This window comes from Netta rufina (genome assembly GCF_964035555.1).
Source record: "Netta rufina genome assembly, chromosome: 2".
NCBI lineage: Eukaryota > Metazoa > Chordata > Aves > Anseriformes > Anatidae > Netta > Netta rufina.
The window spans coordinates 147,902,046-147,926,742 of NC_140124.1; the positions used below are offsets into that span (position 1 = coordinate 147,902,046).

The 24,697-nt window shown below is 41.5% G+C and overlaps 1 protein-coding gene across 3 annotated transcripts in view; it reads left to right on the forward strand.

Annotated features, from left to right (window-relative positions):
• NSMCE2 (NSE2 (MMS21) homolog, SMC5-SMC6 complex SUMO ligase) overlaps positions 1–24,697 on the forward strand; it is a 127,349-nt gene that overhangs the window by 101,973 nt on the left and 679 nt on the right. For all 3 annotated transcript variants that reach the window (XM_084282873.1, XM_084282874.1, XM_084282875.1), the window contains 2 exons: positions 21,668–21,771; positions 22,091–22,197. In XM_084282873.1, the coding sequence (XP_084138999.1) occupies positions 21,668–21,771; positions 22,091–22,197 (211 nt within the window). The remainder of the gene's footprint in view (positions 1–21,667; positions 21,772–22,090; positions 22,198–24,697) is intronic.

Genomic DNA, 24,697 nt, shown 5'->3' on the forward strand with positions numbered 1-24,697 from the left:
ACTTCTGTAAAGTCTTAATGTAGTTCCTCATCATCAGGGCAGCGCTTGACCATTTGAAAGGGTTTAGCAGCATCCTCACGCTTGGAGATTTCACCACAGTCTCACTTCTCTGGGGCACTGGTGAAAATGTTGAAGAAAATTGGTTCCAGCAGTGATCCCTAGGAGAGATCCTGATCCTGAAGCAGACCCTTCTCCAGCTTCAGTGCATAAAAGGATCTTTGCTCAGTCCTGCAGAAACGTATTTTCTTTAATAGTCTTTGGCGTGGATACATCAGCTCCTGCTTATGAGAAAACCTTTAGAAATTTTAGCTTCCAAAGTGATAATAATCTAGTAAAATAGTTGCAAAATTATTCTTTTCCTAAGTGTTTAACATGTCCAGTTCTGTGTGGGGATGTCAAGTGCCAAACCCATGGCACGATGATGTCCATTTTATTACCAAATGTCTGATGCTGGAGGTTATTGAATTCATCAGCTGCAACACAGTTTTACCGATCTTTGAAATTCTAACTATGTCTTGGCCTAATTTCATCTCACAACAGACTTGTATCACATTTGCTGGATTTACTATTAAAATCAACAAAGCCAAAGGTTCAGGAAATATCTGTCAGAAGCCCTCAAACCCCTAACAGCAGTGTATCAGCTGAAGATTGCAGTCGTTCTGCCCAGAATTTCTGTTGGTAAGCTCACGCTGTGGGAGAGCCTGCCTTCTGCTGGGAAGCAATGCAAAAGATGAAAGGTGTGAAATTTTGAAAACGTTATTTGGGAACAAAGATAGCTAATTAACAGAGATAGTGTGAGATTTAGTTAATTTAGATGAAGCATCATTCTCAGCACCGATTCCGGTCCAAGGGAGGTCCAGAAATACTTGCAAAGCCATCTGTTGCTTGAAGAAGGAGTTTCAGAGGGGCAGACCCTTTTGTCTTTGTGTTTGAATTGCAGAGAAGTGACCTTTCACAGTCTCATCGGGACGAATTTATTCACTTATAGTCCTGCACTTAAAACCTTTCTTCATGTATGTACAAGGTAGAATGCACAGTGAACCTTCCCCCTCCCGTTCCCCCACTTTGCCCACCCCAGCACGTAATTGATGTAATTTACGGTGGTGTTGAGCCAAAGGAGCTAATCGGGGAGCTGCACAGAGACTGAGCCTTGCTTAAATCAAGTTTTACCTCCTGTTTGGCCTCTGCTGGCAGAGGAAGATCTCTCCGTGGCCTTGCTGAGCTTGGCCAGAAGCAGTTGGCGGGATGCAGAGAGCAGATCCTCCGAGAGACAGTCATTAAGAGCAAACAATGCTAATTTGTGTCGCAAACCGAATTATTTGAAAACTAGGAAGAAATTCAAACGTTTTTAACTGTGCTTTTAGAAATATGGCAAGAATACTTGACTTCTGATGATGATGATCTCCAGAGGTCCCTTCCAACCTCAAGCAGCCTGTGATCCTGTGATTGTGCAAACTTCTTTGCAGTTTTCCCTTGAACTTTAGGAATGGCCAGTGCTTTCTGTTAATCCTCTCGTGCACTGCAAAAATACTTAGGAAACTGTAACTGCTTACTTTCAAGATACTGTTTTATTGTCAGTAACAGTAAAATTTTTAACTTATTAAAGAAACAGATGCGGTTGTTAGGAATTTCTCTATACCTCTCCCTCTAACTGAGGACAGCTTGCCTTTCTGCTTTTGATCCAAACACTTATCACAGTCGTGCCCAAACTTTTCTCCAGCGGGAGAAATGCTACCATGAGGCTGGAAATTTTTAAGATCCCTGTTTTACTTAGGGGAAATAATGTCTTAGAGAGACTGATTATGTATTGGATAAAAAAGCATTGTGCAGTAGGATTAGGAGCAGAAACCTGTATTCTCTGAGTCTTAAAGTCCACTATTCAATCAAAAGCTCTTCTTGAAAACATGAAGTGTGTGTACAGTGATTTGGTGGAATCAGGATGCTGTAATAGCTGTGTGCATTCTGTGAATGTGATTTCACACATTTCCATGAGCTTTAGAGTCATGATATATTATCATTTTCCCCATTCATTTTGAAAATTGAACTGTGGAAGTTAATCCTGTTCGGTTTTCTATTTTATTCACCCAGTCGTTGCAGTCAGATTCTTAAGGTCAAGACGGATTGGGGTGAGTGTGAGGGCTAAAATGTGTGATACAATTTAGTATATCTAGCCCAGAAATATTAAAAAGCCACATTTATTAGGTCAGCAGCTCCAGACTTCTGGGAGAAAAAAGGATAAACACTGAGGTAAGGTGCTTTAAAGTGTGCTTAAATAACTGAAGGTTGCTATTGGGAAAACACAAACGCAAGACGGGAGGGGGCTATTTAATTCTATCCAGCTACTTTACTGAAAAGGTGAAAAATATCTTGATGTCAAAGACTAGCTACATATGCTTAATTTGAAATTTGTAATTATATGCAGAATTTGAAGGTCAAATCTACATTTCTCAGAGGAGATAAAGTCATATAATCAGTAGAAGAGCAGAGCTGACTGTGTTAACCTTGAATGTATTTGCCTTAGAGGATTTTGAGCAGATTGACTAAACTTTAATGACATGTATGACTTCATTATGTCTTCAGAGAATACTGCTATTTTATAGCCTTTGTGTTTATTTCTTGCCCCAAAAATAAGCACAGAGGGATTTGTTTTGAACGTGAGAAAATGTGGACTTCGGGAAAAGTAAAGAAGGTATTTTGGTAGCAGACATCGTGTTCCTTCTGTGTAAACAATTGCATTTGTTTGTGGATAAAGAGTCGGTTCTGTTAGAAAGATATGTCTGAAGAGAGGAAAATAATGTACAGAGAGATACTTCTGAGCGTGTAGATAACTGATGTTCTAATCTGATGGCCAGTTTTAACATACGGTTTCATTCAGTGCATGAAGTAACTAGCAATACCGTTTCTTGGAAGAGATGCTGGTTCACTCTTATGGCATTTACTGGCATAAACTGAGCCAGTGTTTAGATATGTGAGTAGGTGTCCCGATTTCCTAGAAACAGTGAGGCCCAAGTAAAACGAATTATACCTAATGACCACCTTGAGAATTAGGATATATTTGTTTGCAAAGTAAATGTTAGACAGATTTCAAGGTGTTGGTCTTTGTTCTGTAGGTTTCCTATCTGTACACATTTCTTTATCTTCCAACTCCGAAGAGTTTATCCTCCACATTTGCTTGTTGAACAGTATCTCTGATCCTTATTTCTCCTTTCCCATTAGCTGTGTCCTCGTTTGAGAGAAAAAGTTGAAAGAGGCAGACACTGGCTTTGTCCACGGGGGTATGTCCATGCTGTGATCACAAGAGGGGCAGCAGTAGTTTGTGTTAAACTGGGCAGCTCAAGTACTGATATCAGAGATTTTAGCCCAGCTCAGGCTAACATGCCCATGGAAAAACAGAATATCAAAGGCAACAGTAATGTACACCCAACTGGAGACATGTCGTGGACAAGTGTAGCAGTTCAAGAGGAAAAGTAAGGGGTGCTGTCTCTCTGGTGGTGTAAAACCAATACCAACTCACTAGATTCCCAGTTCTAGGAGCATAACAGCTACTTCTGCAGTTTGCTGAGAGGTAAAGGGCTGTCACTGAACAGGCATCCCTGTATTCTTGTTATCCCCAGGCTCCAGAGTCGCCTCATGGTATCACTGTTGGCTCTCATCAAGATCAGACAGACAATGTAGCTTCTCTGACTCGTGTTTGGTGTTGGGCTCTAGAGAACATGAATATTTTTCACTTTCTTATTCCTTGCTTTATAGATGATTGTACAAATTGAACACTAGATGCTGAGCTAAGAACTGTATTTCAGCCTTTTCTATGTTTATCCTGGTGCTGAAATGTGAAATGAGCTGGGAGAGAGATGGGTTGAGATACAGGAGCAAATGAAAAGAGAGGTCAGAAGTGGAAGGACATGTAGGATCTGTAGATAATAGGCAAAGCCATGTCAGTGGTTGAGGTCACTCCTTGAAAAAGGTGTAGTGACAGAATATAAAGATAGGAATTGTCTCTATGACAGAAATGTTATATTAGCAGAGTTTTTTAAATATAGTACATTTTTAAATATAGTACATGAAAGTCTTTTTTTCATGCTATCTCTAAAGGATCTATCATTGTATGCATACAAATGAAGCAGCCTAAAATGAGATGGTGATTAAAGCTTTAAATTAAATGGCTTATTTATACACACAGAAAAAGGAAAATGATTTTTTTTTTTTTAATAACTGTTTTCCAGTATTTGTAGCTACAGTAAGGAAAAAGATATAATTGAATGAACTGGTCAACACAGTAAAAATGTTTACTATAGCTCAGCTACTTGGTGTTTTCCACAATGAGTTTCTAAGCAAGTGTAGTTTAAGATTATAAGGTTGTTTTATTTTTGTTTGTTTTGTTATTATTTTCTCTTACTTTTTTTTTTTTTTTTTAATTGCAATAAGCACATAAATCTGCACTTTTATGAGCTTGCTATAAAATACACAAAGCTATGCTAAAAGAGAGATGTGTGTTAGACTCCATGAAGCCCACTAAGGATTTAGGTCCTGAGAGGGTTGGACTAAAACCAATGAGAGGCTGGGGAGACATTTGTAGGTTTAAAGATACGTTCCTTGGAAACATCAGAAGACCAGATCACATTGCAGAATGCCTAATGGTGAGTCGTTGCCTACCCATTCTGTACAACGAATGGAAACAAGCCTTTAATGATAGGATTTACAACACCTAGCAAGCTTGAGCAGCAGAGTGCTTAGACCCCCTGTGTGACCTGGACCACTAAATGGAGATGAAGCAGTGGAGGTACCTCGATCAGGGTTAGTGTGTGCCATTAGTGTGTTGTTCCTGGGAGGGACACTTACATGTCTCTAGTGAGCAATCCAAAAGCCCAAGATGAGGAACTTCATTTGTTTATTTGGGTAGAGATCCCTGCCTTCCTCTGCCCTTCAAACAAGAACAGGGGTAACAAGAGAAGACCAAGCAAAAGGTAATAATTTTGCTTTTTGCTCTTTGGGGCATGCAGCTGGGTGTTGGCACTGATGCTGCTCTCGAGATATGGAGGGCTGCATTTTACATGAGCCAGCCTGTGAATGCACACTAGAAAAACCCAGGGGACTATGAGAGAAGCTCAAAACTTCCTCCCTCCCTCCTTCCCAGCTGAATGCCCTGCTCTGGGAATTGCAAAATAGTGCTCTAGATTTTTGGCTTTAGTTTTCAGCTCGTTACTCCAGCTGCACAGTGACCCAACTTCAGTAGAAGATGTCAGTGTCTACATTTTCCTCGGTAGGGTTGCAAGCTACCCAAGCTTAATTACCTTGTTTTTCTATCTGAGTTACTGAAAGAAAGGGAACAATGGCACTATTGCCTGCTCTTCCTGACGTATTTTGAAAGGAACAATATTGTCTCCTACTGTTTTGAAAGAAAGGACTTTGAACTCCAGAGAAGCCTCAAACCTCTAAATCTGGTGGTAGGAGGCTTTTTCAGAATCAGACACCAAACTCCCAAAAATAAGGGATCTGAAATGCTGTCATCAGCGTTTGCTGTGTGCTACTTGAGCAGGTTTGAGGTTGGTGGTAGTCGTAGATCGCTTTGCCGGGTAGCTGACTTTCTTGAAGCACTGGAAGAAGCTTCAGCACCCAACTCGTCTCTCTCTTTCCTGCCAGAGTGGCTGGGCACCTGAAGCGGTGGGTGGAATCGGCTCTAAAAATGTCTCAGCTTTACATATCTGGTACCCAAGCAAGGCAGTAATGGGAAGTTATATAAAACAGACTCCGTGCTGGTTGGTGTGTCCTTTTTAGTAACACCTTCTCAGGCAGAGCTAACTTTGGCCAAGGGAACCAGATAGTTATCTCAGTCTATGCTGATGATTACTACACATCTTCAATTAGGTATTTGGACAATTATAACAAAGAACCTCTGTGACCATCCTGTATTAAAAGTCCATTATCAGCTCTCCCAGCCCACAGGTACATGCTGGGGTAGGGACCCACATGGCAATTGGTGTCCCCAAAAGAGACTCGCACCCTCAGTAATTTAGCAAAGCCTTGTAAATTGTACTGCATGGCAAGCTGGTGTGCCATACGTCCGATTGCAACAAATAGTAATTATAGGCATGCTTGAAGCAAGACTTTCATAAAACTGAATGAAAAGTATGATTCATCTCACAGAAGACCCACCCACCCATTCAGCCATTGACATGTCTGTCGTCTTCTTTTGCTTCTTCTTTTATTTTTTTTAAAAAGTTTCAAAGGGAAGTAAGATGTCTGAAATATCAGACCTGCCTGAACATATTCCTCTTCAGTATTTAAATCAATTTGTAAAATAATATTTTGATTATAAGGTTTCCTAATTTCTAAAATGTTAATAACTCTGCGCATTTCCACCCATCTATTTGTGTAATAATCACAAGTATTGCTCAACGGATTAAATCTGATGCTAGCCTCTGATAAGGAAGTTTTCATCATTTCAAGTCATATTTGAATATAAGTTGCTAGTATTTGTTAAGTGCTCTATCTCAAACAGCTTTACATACAGCGTTAGAGCTGTGCATTCCCTCCAGTTAGTTAATTTCCTTTTGGAAGGAATGTGCGACGTTGTACTGCTAACTAAGATTTCAGTTAGAAACTCATCTTTACATTATAATGCTCAACCCACTTTAAATGTTCAAGTATCCAATAACTAAATCTTTGTGATGTTGCATGCTAGAAAAGGTGCCTGTGGCTACCTATGCCAGACAAGTCTGCAGGATTAAAGCGGGAGTGCAGCGGGGTGGTGCTAATGCTACTGGTTTATACCAGTTTTAGTGTGTTAAACACTAAACACTGCCTGATTTCTGTTCCTTTTTCAGGGTTTTAGATCAGTGTGAGCATGCTTACCTGAAGGATTCTAATTACGTTCTCCAAGTAAAATTCCCCTGCATCTTCAAAAGCATTTTGCATTATTTGATATTTGTGGTATTTGATTTTTCATGCATAAATGTGCTTTGTATAAGTGTTCCTTAAATTCTAAATTTTGTGCGATCAACAAAGTAGATACAATTCTTCTCAGGACATTTGCCATGACAGCAGCACATGCAAACCAGGATTTCCATCCTTCAGTGAACTTTGGGACAACAAGATCTCTGTTGAACACAGTCAACAAGACTGCCCTCGTGGACCTTATTTCATGATCAGGATCATAATATACAGTACAATTTCCTATGTAGTGAAAACAAACACACACTCCTTTTGTGATTTGAGAGAGGAGAAAACATTTTGTAAGGTCCTTAAAAATTCAGACTTGTCAAAAATGAAAAGTACATTTATATAATGTATGTTGTAGGATCCATTGCCATGTCCGTGTGCAGATAGCAGAACGCACAGTCTGTGTGGCAGCATGTGATATTGGCTATGATCAGTGCAGATACCCCAAATGCAGCCCGAGTTTACCAAATCCAGGTGATCAAAACACCCAATTAGTCAAAGATGTTTTCTTGCCTCCAGAATGAACTCAGCTGTTGTGGAGGGCTGATTAGTGTGCTTCGGAGACCTGTAATGAGGAAAAACTTAATTATTCAGATTCATCAGCTTGCAAAAGTGTTGGATGATGCCACAGAAGTCTGCTCAATCAGCATTCCAGACCATGTGCAACCTGAGCATTTAATAGTGGTCATGGGTTGTTTTAGGCATATACTTGAAGGTTAACCCAAGATTTCCAGTAATGTTTTCCATTTACTGAAGAGATCCCCTCTTCTAGGCAACTGGTTGTTAAAGCTTATCTGAGAAGCTTCGCTTTACATACTGAACAAATTGTTATTAATTATGTAGTGTCATAAAAGCACTGCCTCTTCGCTATATAAAGATGTGTTCTCTGCCCCAAAATGCTTGCAATCCAAGATAAGTGAGACGAGACAATGAGAAAGCTGTTAAAGAAAAGGAGGGTGTGGAGTGAGAGCAGAGGCAGATAAGATATAAAAGAAGAGCTTGCCAGATAGGACTCCTGCAGGAGCAGGCCGTGAGCATGCACTACCCTTGGGGACCTTGGGAGAGCCGCCACACCTGCCGGAGCACTGTGTGATTTACGGATAAAAATCACCCACTTCCCTTCTGCTTGGGCAGAGCTGGCTGCCTTGATTGTCATCGTCGCTTGGTTCCCACTAAGTGTCCCTTTACTTCGTGTGTCTGTGCCCCATCCCTTCCATGACAAACGCTCTCCAGAAGGACGGGAGCCCCGTGGCTTTCCCTCGGTGCCCCCAGTGTCGAAACAGCAGCAATCCCTGAGCTAGTGCTAAACTAAAGCTAATAATATAGCTTTGCTGATTGAAAGGAATCTTAAAATGCTCTGCAAGTACAAACTGTGCGCACAGCTAATCTGTAGAAACAAGCATGCTGCTTGGACACCATCTCTATCGCTCCACCATCTGTTAGCTTCACACACCTATTATGTTTTGTCTTTAGCGAAGTGTTTCTTGGCTTTTCTAGACAAAGCTGTTTTTAAACTTCAACAGCTTGGCAGCTGGACACATTTTGCGGCAGTAAAAATCAAGGAGAAAAGTGGGAGGTGCATTTGACAGAGAAGGAAGGGAGCGTTCTGAGCCCAAAAGGAACCTACCCCGAAGTAGGCAGCAGGTTTGAAAATAGCACTAAAGAGGTACAAGAAGACTGAAAGTTGGAAGGAAGAAGCAAGCCATTTTTTCCTCCTTTTGACAGAAACCTAGGGAATAATGAAACTAGCAGCTCCTCTTTTATGGAAACTCTAGCCATCAGCACAAGCAAGAATTTCCATTTCTAGCCAACGTGTAGCTTTCTGTCTGGGAACATTGGGTAAAATTCTCGTTGTATCTTATCAGTGAGGTACCCAGAGTACCACAAAGTGAAATCAGAAGTCTTCTCTGATCATAGACAGCATAGCAGGGTCAGAGAGCTGAGGAAATGACTTTTTGAAGAGCTCTTCTGACATGTCAACTGGCGTTGTCTTTTACAGGAAAGTAGGCTAAAGTCTTTGAGGGTAAAAAATGCGAACAGAAACGCTAACCAATTATTTTGTCTTTGAAAAACATAATGCCATATCTAGGTTTCAGCAAAGTGTGTTAGTCTAAAAGAAGTTGCTACAGACACCTACTCCACATTTCATTTGTTTTCCTTGATTGTTAAAATTTTCTATATTTTGCTGTTCTTGAGATGGCTGCAGTAGCTCTCTGACAAAAGACTTCTCAGGGAAGATGCTTAGGGAGTCTGCAGGCCTGCGGATGCTGCCAGAGCCAGGGAAAATGTTGGGAATTTGGATGTTCCAGCAGGAGCTTGTGAACTGCTGCAAACAGTGCATCTTAGGTGTTCCACAGGACCAGCAGGAGAGGTACTGAAGCAACCACATATACATGCAAAGTAAATAGTTTGCTCTGCCACTGCATTAGCAAGGAAACCACTTCAAACAACTCTCTCTACCTAGGGAAAAATGTAGTAATAATAAGCAATCGCATAAGTCTCCACTCCTTGCCCCAGAGGTTGTCTACTAATCCTTAGGAGCCTTTGCACTCTGCAGGCTTCCTTTTTCTATCCTCGTCACTGCAAAAGTATTTGTATGGGTCAGAGGCATAGTACATGTAGAAGGAAAATATTATTATAGAAAAAAATGAACAGTTCTCCAATGAATCCCTTTATCTGTGAGAAGTAAACAGCATAAAGTTTATCTTCCTGAAGGGAAACAGAAGCCTGTTAAAAGAAGTTTGAAATCCCTACTGCATGTGGGTTGCTGGAAGTCCAATGGGCTGCTACTTCTGGGAGGAAACTGACTGCACTTGTGAGGGTTTTCTTTCCTTTCATTTTAAAAGCCTCCTCTGGTTTGAGATCTCCCCGTAGCTAATTAAAACAGAAGGCAGAGAGACATTAGTTATGCACCAGAGTGGGAGTCAGAAGATGTAAGCGCAGTTCCCAGCCCTGCTACCGACTTCCTGGGTGACCTTGGGTAAGCCTCTTGATGTAGATTTTCAAAAGACCTTTGGGCCAAATTTTCATATTGAAGTTTGATTTTCAAAGGAGCTCAATATCTAGTGATTTCCATGCTGTTGATTACGGAGAGAATTTCAAGCGAGCTCAGCAGCAAATGTGCTGAGCTCATGTGAAAATCCAGCCCTTAATCTTTTTCTGCCTCAGTTTCCCATCTCTGACAGTGCTGGTAAGATATTTTCCTTGTCTGTCCTGATTATTTAGACTGTAGCTCCACAATGCAAGAAATTGTCTTTTCATGAACGCGTATATTGTCTTGTACAGTCTCGTTTGATCTCTATTGTGGTTTTTAGGCATTGCTACACCAGCGATATGTTTTAGAAGAAAAGAACCTGTAATCAGAAGAAAGCTTAATTGTTCTGTCAGTTTTGGATCTGGGTGAAGAGATATACTAATTCCTTTAGTTTGCTTGGGAGAATGTCATCTGGAGAACATCAAAAGCTGTATTTAAAACGAGAATATATATGTTAGCTGATTTCTCTTGTCCACCAAGGACAGTTAATCTATCAGAGAGGCAGGTTAGATGAGTTTGGCAGGATCTGATCTGGAAAAAAAAAAAAGTATTGACTGCCTCTTACTGCCTCGTTATTCTTTTGCTGCTTATAATTGAGTTGTTTAGCAATTTGCTGAAGCATATTTTCAGGTGCTGACTGGTGTGGAACTCCTTCTGCCTTCCTGCCCCCCTTGCTAAATAATGTCATCACCCCTGTAGTTCCTACTGCACCGACTCTTTGCACTTTTCCCACACTGCGTGCATGCTCTTGCGACATCTCTGCGCAATATAACATTCTCTGTTGGCAAAGGTATAGAGTGCTTCTTCGCTTCATAAATGCTGTTTGCTTCCCCGGACCCACTACAACCCATTCCTGAAATTCCAGATCAGCCCTGTCAGTGATAATCGAGCTCCTCGTTTCAAGCCCTGCGCTGTACAAGCCAGAGGCCAAATGTAGTAACCCAGGAATGCGTGATTGCAAAGACTGTCACTTCCCAGGGAGCAGGGCTGACTGCTGAACGACTGCCCTGTCCGCATACCTGTGGGTGTCACTAACACAGTGACTCTTCCCTGCCACGTTTGTCACCCATGGGTGGACGGCACCCCAAGCAGCTGAAAGTTCGGGAGTGATCATTTCCGATGGTGACAGAATGGGCACGCGACTCACTGCTGTTCCCTGCATTGCCCTCTACCCTCCTGCTGGAATTAGTTGTTGTTCCAAGGATGAGCCCTCTGGATTGCCCTTCTGAGACTTCGTATGTTCTCATTTCTACAAAATAGGATGCTGAATCACAATCAGCCTCGCAGTGAGAAAACCGGCAGGCCACTTCTAGGAAGTCCATGGCTGTGGCAGTTTTTGGTTAAGGCTGAGTGTGTTTCGTCACGGGGAGCTTAGCTGTGTCTTTTGCCTGTGACTAGTGTTTTCTGTTGCTTTTTTTAAAGGATATCATCCCATTGTGGTCTGTACGGAAAGGCTATTTCAGCTTCATAATCTAATGAAAGATTTCCTAAATCGTGTTACTTGTTCTGCTGTTAGCATGCAAGCCACACCAAGGCAGTATTTGATCCTGGAAAATGGCTGTCAGTGCTGGCATCTGCAAATAAAAACCTAGAATAAGGGAAATACTGAATCTGTCCTTAAAAATTTTCCACTCCTCCCCGATGCTGAACCCAATTCCCACACAGGTTTACTAGCTATAGCTAAACTTGTAGAAAAGGAGGAATTTGAACTGCCTCTATGAACTAGAGAGTCTCAGTAACTCTGACCTAAACTTAACTCTGGCCTGCAGGGCTGTGCTTGATTTCTGATGTAAAACGAGCACCGATCATGTCTTATCTTCAGAGTTTTGAAACAGGGTAGCTTCGTTGCATTCTTTTTTTTTGTTTTTGCTTTTTGTTTTTGTTTTTTCCTTAAGCAGTGCATTTATTTCAAGAGACCAAATCCTGATCTTAGCACACGCAAAGGGATTGAGTGTGTTCCTGCTAGAGCTGATGTGCCAGCCAAAAAGCTGCAAGGGAAGCTAATAGTTCATTAAGAGGACAACAGCGATGTTACTCCATCCTGGTAATAAATAAAACATTGAAGAGGTGAGCTTTGTTAGAAAGATGAGGACTGCCACGTGATTTAGCTGTGTGCTCACGTTGCCATTACTATGAAGTGCAAGTGACACTGCCACTGCTGTCCCATCAATTCAACGTAGCTGTGTCTTCCCGTGCTGTGTCTGTCCTGCTTAGCTGTTCATATTACTGCTGCTGTGCATTTATGCTGAGGGTGTTGAAGTCCTTTCTTTGTCCCATTTCACTGCCTTGATCAGGAGAGGAAAATGCTGACATGGAGGAACCTTAAGAGGTTAAAAGACCTCATGCTTGACCTTAGTTAAGCCCATCACAGTCTGCCCACTCTCCATAAAGCACAGCCTTTTCCACATTATCTGGTTTTTGCACCATGCAAAAATGTCAAGGTGAAGTCTGAAGCGTGTGTGTTGCTGTGTAAATGACACCTATACAATGGTAATGCTTTTCGGATGCAAGTAGCATTAATGATGTGCTCTTCCAGCTACACTCCTGGCAAATAAGAATCTGCAGAAAGAGGTTTTAAATAAATATTGATCAGTTTTTAAAGCTAACTACTAATTACCATCAGAAGCTACCAGGTTGCTGCAGTTATAATCTATAAATATTTATAGCTCTGGTCTTTAGCGTTAGATTTTTCCTACTGACTGCCATTCAAGAAGCCTAATCTTAAATCACAGGTTGAGAAAAGTAACTGTTCAGCTGTTCCTAACTGCTGATAGCGTTATGTTTAGCTGCACAAGCCCCCATGACATTGTTTTGAAGGATGCTATATAAATTGGGATTGGCAACATTTTCTAATTTCTTTCAGGGAACAGTTTACTGAGGATTATTATAGTGAAGATCTGTTCAGTGTGCACAGCGTGGTTTTTGCAGAATGTCTTTGTACACACACGTGCAATATGTCTCTGCCTTAACCTAAATGAAAACCTTGCAGTTTTGTGATTGAGCAATGGCAGATCTGTAAGTTCCTCTTAAAAAGAAAAAAAACAACATAGCTGTGAGCTTTGTTTCTTAACTTGTTTCGATATGATGTTAAGTGTTGTGTGGTGTTATTTTTTTTTCATTTTCCCATGTATTTTAGCAAAAGAGCACGATTATATGAATATGGCTTACCAGAAATCGAGCACATGTTCTTCAGTACAAGTGATAGTTTTCTCAGAGTAAACAACCAGATATTGTGCAATTACTAGAAGATACTGGTTTCTGGATTATATTTTGTGCTTTTAGCATGGAGCTGAGACATTTGCTAAGAATGCATGTGGAAACTACTCACAGCCGTAGTAACCTGGGGGAAGGCATGGCCCCGAGCAGGTCCTGGTGAGCACCCAGGGCCATGGCTGCAGCGGGCACGAGGCCCAGGACGGCGCTGGAGGAATGGCCACGATACGTGGGCAGCCAAACCTCCTGGGCCACCCCAGGGGTGTTTCAGCAGAGGTAGTTCAGGCAGTGCAAACTGAGTTCTCATGGCGATGTGTGAAATACAGCGGAAATTCATTTCTATAGAAAAAGCTTGGGACGTCAGCACAGCCTCTTTCTCTATACATCTTAATCGTGTAACGCCAGCGAGCTGTGTGGAAATGTATGGTGCTTCAACTGTAATCGCTCGGCGCTGTGCATTTCTAACCGAAATAATTTCATTTCTGAAGTGGTTAAGAGTTCTTGAAAGCACTCCGAAGGACTGAGATGCATTACTAATAGCAGAATTGCGAATGTTGCTCTAACCATTCATTCATATTCATTCTGAAATGAAACATCTCACCTAACAGTTGCTTTTAAATGTCTTAACATTGGGCTTTGGGGGATAGGAAAAAGAATATTTTGACCCCAGCACTTCTTCAGTTTCACTTTTCCTTTCTTGCGAGCTCACGTCTGTATTCACGAGCGATACCATGCACCTGTTTGTTCCCATGAAAGATGGTTGGTGCCATCACAAAATCACCACGGTTGTGTTTAGGGGTTATAGCTTCGTGCCTTCTTGCCCTGTACCTCATAAATATTCTTACCGATGCCCCAACACACAAACTATGTGCACAGCTCTCCTGACACTGGGTCCTGTGGCATTATTTTGGTGACTTTTTGAAGATGTTTTCCAGCAGGGCTAGTCAGGGAAGAACCACAGCTCTCTTTGCTTTCTGCCCCTCAGGTACCATGGAGCATTTCTGTCACAGGAATGTCTTCTAGCAGAAGCATGTTTCACATCAAAATACGTCACCAGTTCAGCTTTTCTGAAGTGAATGACTATGGGAATGCACAAATGATGTCCTAAAAGGCTCACAGTCATCTTCGATCATACAGGTTACAAGATACATGACAATACTTGTTGGTCAGAGACATCATAGGTATGGTGTCTGCTCATGGGCTAATATGGGGATAATTTGGCATGGATTGTTCAGAGAGCATGTGAATTAAATTTTCAGAACAGACCATCTGAGGCCTGCTAGGGACTCATGTATAAATGGATGTGACTCCAAGGTGCTGTTAATACCCGACAGCTGTCCTCTCAGCACTCCTGTCCAGCATCAACAGTGCCTTTCTCGAGTCCACTGTGGAAGTGGATTAGGCTAAACAGCCAAGAGGCACTCCTAGTGCAGAGCGAGAGCGTCCACACAGCGAGTGAATGCCAAGTAGCTAATGCATTCTGAATTCACACCCTCACTTATTTTGCAACAGCTTCCCTGTGTAGGCAAGCCCTACATGTTCATGTCATTTGATGGTTAGCATTGCATCAGTGACATTCCAGATTCTGACCACAATGTTAGTAATGGAAAGTGGTTCATCTTCTAATGAAATGGTAGGGCTTTTTTTTTTTGCTTTTTTTTTTTTTTTCTGGTTGTTGCTTTTGCAACTTTTTGTTTCATGTGTGTGGGGTGAATTTCTTCTTCATTTTTCATGTGTGTTATTCTCCTTCTAATCTCCGATATATAAAATGATGCTCTTGAAGCATGGAAATTGCCTGTATACTGTATGAAGCCATGATTGTTAAGCCTTTTTTATTCCAAAGAGTAGGAGAAGACCCAAGTAATCTGTATGTACTTTTCACATCTTTGTAATTTAGTAGCTTATGCCTGTGTATCTTTTTTCCTCTAAGATATTCCAGTTTTTGTCTTTCTTTGCTCTTATTGTGGCATCCCTAATACTTTTGCTCAGCAGTCATATGCCTGGCACCCTTTCATGTAGACCTAGAGTTTCCTGGTTGTTTAAGTAATCTGTTTATCGGTTGGGTTTATTTTCAGCAAGCCTTTGGTGTTTAACTTGCTTATTAAGTTTGCACGTCACTGTGGGTGATGATAGTTAAGATGGGAGAGTATGGCCTTCTTAGATTTTCCAGAAATAGTGACTCCTCTGAGCTTACTGATGAGCCTCCATGACATCTTTTTAGGTAAGCTTCATCTCCCCCAGGAGCTTCTTCAGATCTAGTCCAGACTGTAGGGATGAGGAAACTGCTGTTTGAAATGTCATCCACGGACTTTGAAGTGCGGATTTCTCACGTTTGTATGCAATAACAAAGTAAGCAAGAAAGCTTCCTCTCTCTGTTTTCCGACCAAACTGTTCCAGTTGCGTGGTTTACAATCAAAGGTACACTTTCTGTTCACATTCCTAGGGACACAGCTCCCGCTGCATGCAAGCCAAATTTCCCAAGATCTCAAGGCAAAGACAACGTCTTGCTTCTCACTCTGAATAGTGCATGAGTTGAAGGTTTCACGGGACAATTCCCCGGAGTTTTTTTTTGCCTTTTTTTTTTTTTTCCTACGTGGGTTTTGTAGTCACATTTTATTCATTAATGGATTAGACAGTAATTTTTCTCTAACTTCAAGTCTTGTTATGTCTCCTTCACTCCCAGCTCTGTAACTGAGTGTCCCAAAACACGTCCATCAATTCATAGTCTATCTTCGTTATAAGGTCATTCTGGAAAACCGACATCAGCCAGCTCTACCCTGTAGTGAAAGAATAAAATGGGAACAGTATTTCCATTAGGAAAAGTGTATTTTGAAAGACCTACAGCTTAGTGGGACAACGTAAGGTAAAATACACATGAGCTGTGAATTTGATGGCATTGAAAAGGAGTTTATAGAGGACAGTTGCTTTGTGCAGGATACTGTCCTTTCCTTCCTCACTCTTATTATGTAAAGAAACTCACAATTTGCTAATTTGCTCATCTAAATTACTCTTCATACTCCAGGAAAATCGGAATGGCTTATAATCACAGGACTGTCATTTTATTTTGGGTGGACCAAGTCCACCTCTATATACTCCTTACAAAATTACGTGTAAAGTGGGGCATATGTGAAGGACTTGTCAGTAGATTAACAGCAAATTGCTTGGCCTGGACAAGAGCAAGTAAATTTGCTATTGCAAGCTGGAGCAACATGTTAGAGGCCACCTTCCTTAGATCAACTTGTGTATTGCAACACCAGCAAGTAATCAAATTGTAATGTACTTTAATGCAAAGCCTAGTTTGGCTTGGTTGGCAAATTAAACTATCGTTCGCCTCTAGCAAAAGCAGAAAGCCTTTGAACTTTTTGACTGCAGCTGTAGCTTGCACACCTTATTTTCCCTTTTAAAAATCAAATTAAACTGTAACCTGCAGCCTCTGCGGTAAGTTTCAAGGAAAATTAAACTGTTGCTAACCTTTCTAGCAAAGATAACTGTCTCTAATCAAGCTGAAAAGTCCAGTCCTAAATTCCCCTTTCCAAGTTTAGAGAAATTCATTGCAGGAAAACTCCAGGGGCTATTAAGTACAAAGCTATTACCTCTGACTCAGGAAGTCCTTGGGCATGAATAACTAGAGACTGGGAAAGTTTATCGGGAATTTATTGCTCTGTGCTTCCCCTTCTCTTTCATTCCTCTTGCAGAGTTTGCTGTGGATCTGTCTGGGAGGCAGGACACCACACAGCTGCTCTGCTCTGGTTCTCAGGCTCGAAGGCTGATCCAAATTCAGGACACCGACAGGAGCGCTGCCCTTGCTCCTCAGCATTGCCCCGGTAGTCTCAGCAGCGTGTTTTGTGTAAAACAGCAATGGGGCTCATTCCCTCCTTCTGACTTGTCCTTGGCCCTTTCTCACCTTGTGCTAGAAGCGGCCCAGGCCCAGTCACTGCCCCTTTCACTCATGTATCTAACTCTTGGATGCGATGCCCTTCAGCTCCCCCCCTCTCGTTATTTGCTTTGTCCTGCTGGCAGGAGCACTTGGCATTTGACTTGCCCTCACAACGTTCCTGTTTTGCTTGGAGCTCTCAGAGATAGGATTTTTCCCAGCCTGGGTGAGTTGCTGTTATTTCTATAGAGTCAGCAGTACAATAGACCCTCTTGGGAGCCAAGACCATGTCTGTCTGCTGGCTCAGTCTTACAAAGCCTCGATCCTGCATGCTTAACGTTACGCTTTGATTTCCGGGATTAGCGTCAGGCTGATGGCAGGTGAGAAGGCAGAGTGGTGCAGCACAAAAGGAAAGAAATCAATTAAGTTCACATTGCAACATGTACTTACTCGTGGCCGGGTTACAGCAAACTTCTCCACCTTAGAAGAACAGGAATCGGGTAGAAGACGTTGTTATAGCCCTGGAAGCAGCGAGCAGACAGCAGTCCGTCTGTCATAAAAGTGGAAATGACGACAAAGAGGAGCTTTCCTCTGTTATTATTTTTTAATATGTGTACTATCCACGCTTAATATAATCCACAACATGGCAGGTAATATCTCTGCGCTATGGTTCTCTCCTTTTTTAAAAAGTTGGCTTAAAAGTTCGCAGCCTCTCGGCAGACTTGGTAAAAAACTGAGCTAAGGCACATTAGTCACTTTTTTATCAAGAGATGAAAGTGATTGAGATATAAAGTACAACCCGCTTTTAATTAAAATTGAATAAGTCAAAAACAGTTGGCAGTTGCAAAATTCATTATGATGTGTTACCAAAAATAGCTGCCTCTATGAGAATGCAGTTTTATTACAACAGTGGGCACTAATTACCTGTAAACAGCATTGCTGAGATAGCCAGATAGAAAATGTGTTAACACGCTCGTAACAGATTTCAGTTGGCTGGGATAGAAAACTAGAAACTCTTAAGTCTCTTAAAGTGTCATGCGTTAGAGTACCAAAATAGACGTATGTACTTCTGTTGCTTAAGGCAACATCTGAATTTCAGGAACAATAACTTAGTGTATTCTGCATCTGGTTTTAATTTGCAAGAAAAAGCCAGTTTTAGAAAAATGTAACCTGACTTAGCTGAAATATGCATGATTTGGTGTTCCTGTTTCTTCTTTCTATAGAGAAGTCATACTTAGAAACTTTTCTACATTTCATTTGGTAAAATTCCCTTAAAAAAACATCTTCCGATGTGAGTTTACAGGCGTCGATCTACGGTTTAGAACATCCTACTGACCGGTTTGGGATGTATGTATGTCTGTTCTTTTGTGTCATCTCTGCAAATTTTACTGTAATTGAAAAAGTTATTTTCCTCTCTCCTTCTGTAATCTAGAACATCAAGCAATAACAACAAATCTGTGGGTGTTTTATCTGATTTATGCTAATTTGCTATTGACATGTTTGAGGTATCACTTGCATCATCCCAGACTTACGTGTTTATTATTAAAAATATTAGCTGCTTATGAAAACGAAATATTTCAAGTAATTATTCATTTGTGCTGTGATGAAAACAGGGCCCTCGAAACCAGGGCCCTACTCTGGTAGACATCACTGCAAATGAAGTCCCAATGTGAAGTGCTTAAGATGAGCTTGCAGCAAGAGGAGAGTCTGAATCCATGAGGATTAATGTATCCCCCCTACCAGGAATGGGTCTCAACTTACCTTATTTCAGCCACTAAACGTGAGGCATCTAAATCACCTCCAAAGCCAGTAACAGAGAGGTAAACCCAGACTATGACTTATCCCACATAATTTCGAGATCTGAGATGTTCAAGGGAAAGTCAAGCACCGGCACCCGAGCTTGAGCTAACATTTTCAGACTTGCATGCTTCACCAGTCTCTAAATTCTTGTGTTAGTACCTAAGTAAATGCATGCAGAAGTGATGAGTGAAGGGGTAACTCCTCAGCAAAGTCAAAAGGTGCTGCACAAGGTGAACGCTCCTCCAGAAGAGGCCACTTATGTGCCTGACTTGGAATGCTTAGATTAAAAGTAAAACCACAAGCCCCACATCTTAAAACCTTACCCAGCTTCTTTGGCATCTAAATATTATTGATTAAAAAATAAAAAATCATCATCCTTTGTGATAAATCACCTGTGTGCTCCATCTTGCTAGCACTGCTGGATTCTAACTTGATGGGCTGCCACAATGTGCAGCCACACTGAGGGTACGTGCCAAGTTCATGAGGTGACACAAAGTACAGCACACTGAAATGGATGCTTCCAGATGTTTTCAGCAGGAAGGGCTGGAGCTGCAGTACGTCAAAATTTGCAGATACATGAATTTAAGGGAATTCTGAATCTCAGGTTCTTGGCTGGCATTACTCAGAGGAAGAAAATCAGTGTGGTATTTACATAAACCGGCCCGTGCAGAAACTTGCTCCTACCAATGTTGGGAATATTCTTTGGCCTTACTGTTTAAGTGGGATTTTACCCATTGCTTTGTATTTCAAAAGTTTCCTTAAAAAAAAAAATAGGAAAAAAGTTGTATTTTCTTTAAAATGCTATGTGTTTATGATAGAATAACCCATATATATGAGTGGTCTAAAAATAATAGAAAACTGGTAACTGATGCAAGTCTTTTTCTGCTGTCTATACTATTGCAGTTTCAGTATTTATAGGTAACTTTTGCCCACTTTTTCCTTCTGATTTGCAAATACTTACTTCTGTTAGGGGGTCAGTATCAGATAAAGGTACGTTAATATTCTTGGAGATGAAAGCCGTACAATTATTACTGACATCTGATATTTGAGCCTCTCTCCCCCTTGCATCTGCACCCTACTGATTGAGTGAGGGCTTGCTAACAGAAAGAGGAATACCCTTGGTGCTTGCCTGCATAAGTATTTGCAGGAACCAGGGTCAGAAACTTTCCTGAGTGCTTGAGAAACTCTTGGTATGGGATGGAGAGAAGAGCAAGCTCTCTTAAGGAAGAAGAAAAACACACAAAGGAAGAAAACTGGCAGAGCAAGAGGTGCTGTGGTGAAGTGATGGCTGCAATCCCCATGCCAAGAGTCCCTCACCCAGAGATGTGCTTGCTCCATCCAGGCTAGGTGTGAGAGACTCTGCTTGCTCCAAGGGTGATGTCTTCTGTTATCATCCGGAAAGTGATGGCATTGTACAGGCACGCGGGACTGACCCTAAGTTAGGAAACACTGGTCCTTAACAGATGTGGAGGACTGAATACCAGGGATGCAGAGATGGGCTGATAGCAAAGGGAGCCAAGGCTGGGACTTTGTAGAAGGCAAAATCCTAAAATGACTTTAAACCCTCGGTGTTGGCTTGTGTTTCTTTCTGCCTCATAGGCAGGCAAAGCAAACTCAGGCCATTGAATGACTTCGTCCTCTGTGAACTCTGTGTTCTTGCTTTGCAAACTGGCTTGTGCAGCTGGAGAGAAAAATGTCCCGTTCAGCTTGGGACACCTTGAGAAATATGCCCCGGGGCACTGCTGCAGAAACACTGCAGAGTTCCCCCAAAGGAATGGAAACTCAGGGCAGGTGTTAACTTCATTTGTATTCCCAGATAACACTGCAAGATAAACAAATGCGCTCCACTGAAAGCCTAGATTCACAATAACAGGACGAAGTTAGGAAAAGATGAAACAACGTGTAGACATTTATTAAGGCTACACTTAGCAACAAGGCACCCTCCTTGGCTGTTCTGGTGTCTCCTTTTCGACTCTGATTAATTAGTTTCTGCATGAAACCCCAGGCTGGCATGCCCGTGGGTACGCAGAGTTACACCTTGCCTTGCTGTTCTGGCAGAGGCAGGGACCTGCAGCATCTCTGGCTCAAGGTGGATTTCCTCCTGCCTGTCTGCCCTTCCTTCCCTGGCCCCGAGCCATCAGGTGTGCTCTGGGAGACGACGGTATTTCGTTTTGGTAACCTCCTTAAGGTTACTCCAATAACGTTCCTGTTGTCTATCTCAAATAGCACATCCCTAGCTTTTGTTTTTCACTAATTATAGTCTTAAAATACAGAGCCGTCACTTTACAAATGATGTATTATGATAAATAGCACAAATTCCTCTTAGAGCATATACTGTGTATCCAGGCTGTATAGCGAGCCCATCTGTGACATTCAGACACAAGCGATCTTGAGGGCAGGACTGCCAAATCTCCAAAAGCTTCATCTCATCTTTTATCAGATTTTGGGTACTCATCTGCAGGCTACTGGTCTTTGGTGAACTTGAAAAGGGGAAACCGAAGTCTTTACATATATATTCAGGCCAGCTTGCTTTCTTTCCCAGCTCTCCATTCTAACATTGGCTATAAATAGCTACCAAAAAAAAAAAAAAAAAGGCTGCCATTAAAAAATCTACATTTTCTACCATAGACGGTATTTTTTGCAGGGTATTTTTTGCATTATAGGGAGTGGATGCAGAAATATGTTGTGCTGTATTAGATATTGCTGTGAGATAATGCTTGGCATATACTGGACTTTATTTGCTTTTTTTAAAGTATTGACTATCTATATTAAATATTAAATGAAAATTGTCTTGTTTCCTATTATAGTTCGCCTTAAATCAGATAATAATGATAACGATGCCATTGAACAAATCGATGAAGATATAGCTGTGACTCAGAGTCAGGTGAACTTCATTTGTCCCATTACACAGGTATGCTATCACTGCTACTATAACAGATTGTGAAATAGCTATTTCGTAGTCTTCCTTGGATTGTTCATTACAAATCTGTAATACTTGTGAAAAACCAGGCAGTAAAAATTACAAGCATTATCAGAAAGGAGCAATGCTGCTTGGAAGAAAACACCTTACAGGTAGCAATGCAGTTCACCGTGTGGGACCTGACCCTGTAATCTCAGTGTAATGCAATGTATGAGTGGTAAACAGACTTCCTGCTGTTTCGCATACATTTCATAAGAAGCACTTTCATGGGCATTATCAGCTCCTCTAAATAAAACCTTATTGATTACAGATGGAAATGAAGAAGCCGGTTCGAAACAAAGTCTGTGGGCATTCCTATGAGCAAGATGCCATTCTAAAAATTATCCAGACTCGAAAGCAGCAAAAGAAAAAAGTCCGGTAAGCTAACAAGAATGTGTGGAAAAGCTATTTGCTTTGCTGTGTAAGTGGAATTTTACTCCACTTGTTCTAGGAAATGTATTTGGATTGGCAAGGCTGCAGGAAGTAATACTTCAGTGTCTGCCCAAGTCACAGTCTCCTCATTAGTACTGTACGCATGAAGGACCTTTTTTTTTTTTTTTTAATGAAAACAATGTGCAAGGAAATATTCAGGAAGTGTGTAGGGAAGTTACAGCTACTCACGGTACCTGCACAGCAGAATAAAAGAGATTTTATATAGCTGTGAACAACAAAGAGAAGCTTCATAAAATCCAGTTGCTCATTTTATTTCCGCTGCTTATTTAGCAAGCCTTAGGGTTAATGAAAAAATAAACGTCTCCGCTGTGCACTCTCTTTTGCAGTTATATTCCAATACAATTAGAAATAAGAAATAATAAAAGTCAGTCTCCTAGGTAGTATAGAGTTTAAGAATGATCAGATGGGATTGAGTACTTCTTACTGCAGTGCAGTGAGATAATTCTGACTTTATAGCACTAAAGCAGCTTGCCACTTTCCACATAGGACATATTTTGTTGAATGAAAACGTGTAAAAGTTAAATTATTAAACCAGAAATTCTCCTTGAAAAGTTTAAAATTAGAATTGTTTTGATTTTCCAGAAAGAACCCCAACACCTAAATGTAAAAGAGAAAAAAAAGGTCTCAAACACTTTTTAGAGCACATGGAGTGGACATGCTATGTCATCATGAACTGTCGTTATTAACTTCACATTTGTTTTTACACCAAAATTGCTAGAGCTTGATGTTTTGGGGGTTAATGACCTCACGGTAACTTCCAAGTTGTGATCTTCTTAATAAACACAGTTTGCTCAGGAAGGTCTGTATAGAGACTATCAACCTGATTTCTCCAGAGATAATGCTGCAGTCAGCTGACTTCCTCCATCTGTAGCTCTGGCATTTCTGTCACTCCACACGCTCCTCCACATGGGTACAAAGGTGGAGCAGGACTTCTTATTCCACGCTTCTTCCTGGCTACAGGAAAGCGCTGCTACTAGATCAGGCACCCATGGGGATGGCTCTCTGAGGAAGGGGAGTTGGGAAACAGCTCCCAGGCTGGAGAGGACAAAGTGAGAGTTGTGGAGGATGGGGTCAGGCTCAGAAGCAGGTGCTCAACAGCCCCGAAGCACTACACAAAATACCTTCTGGAATATGGAGCTGAATTTAGGATGTCCATATCTAAACATTTCTCTGTGGTGTTAAATCCATCAGGAAAAGATCTGCTCTCTACTACCATGAAAATAAGGAGTAAAAACCTCCATCAAAGCTGTAAAATGCCCAGCTTTAAAGCTATGTTATACCCAAACTGCAGTGATTCGTGCAGTTTGAATCCTGGCAGTTCTTAATCTTGTGTTGTGAGCTTGCAACCTTCCCTTTGTTACAGTAGGTACTCCAGCATGGTAGAAAAGCCAAAACCAAGCAATAGCCGGACCTCACTGTAACTAAAATAAGAAAGATTGCCTGCTTTTCCCTGCCCAATCTCACTGACTTGCTCTAATTTTAACGTTTCTTGAGAAAATGCAGTCTTTAAAAAACCATAGCCTGCCGTGGTGGGAAGCCAGGCTAGTGCATGCAAGGAGTTCCTCATTCAAGCACACCACCCTGGTCATGCTGCTACTTTTCGGTGTGTTTGGCAGTCCCCTGGCTAAGCAGCAGCTCTCCAGCTGGCACAGGCACAGCCACCAGCTTTTGTGCTGGCAGACGTGCCGTATTCTTGAGGCCGTTCTGATGCATCTGGTTTGCTCACAATTTTCCACTGCGTGGAAGGACACGCTAACACTTTGTGTTTACAGCAAACCTTGGAAGCTTTTCTTTGGACTTGTTATTCATTAATCTGTGAAGTTATTGCTCTAATAAGATGATAAATGGGAAAACTGAGGCACAGAGCAATTAAGTGGCTTACTCATGACAAACATAGTAAGCTGTGGGCACGTCTGGAATAAAAGCTGTGAGTACTGAATGTAAATAAGTTCAGCACCCGAGATAAAGATTATTCCTAATAGGGGAAAAAAATCAGAAAAAGTATGGTTTCTGACCACTGGCACGGTCTGTGAATGTTTAGGCCACTGCCAAAGGAAAATGACCTCTGGTCGCTGAATATTTTTCAACAGTAGTATCTTTCTATGGCTGTCTCAAGTAGTTGTAAGCCATTTTGTATTTGATCTTCATTTAGAGGCTGTTCTTTTGACCCTGTCTCTCCTTTCTGTGCTTTCTCAGTTCATAAAAGGACTGGCAAATTTTCACACCGACTTGGTGTTTCCCTGATTCATCAGTCAGCCCCTGCAAGTCTCCTTCTCTTCTATCTATTTCCCTAGAAATTAATTTCCCTATTTATCTATCAGCGAAGATTATACCGCTCCACTGCAGGTTAATACGGCAAGAAGTAGTTACCTGCAGCTTAGAGAGGGCTTCAAAGGGAGAAAGCAGCACAGCAAGGTTTCTGTGC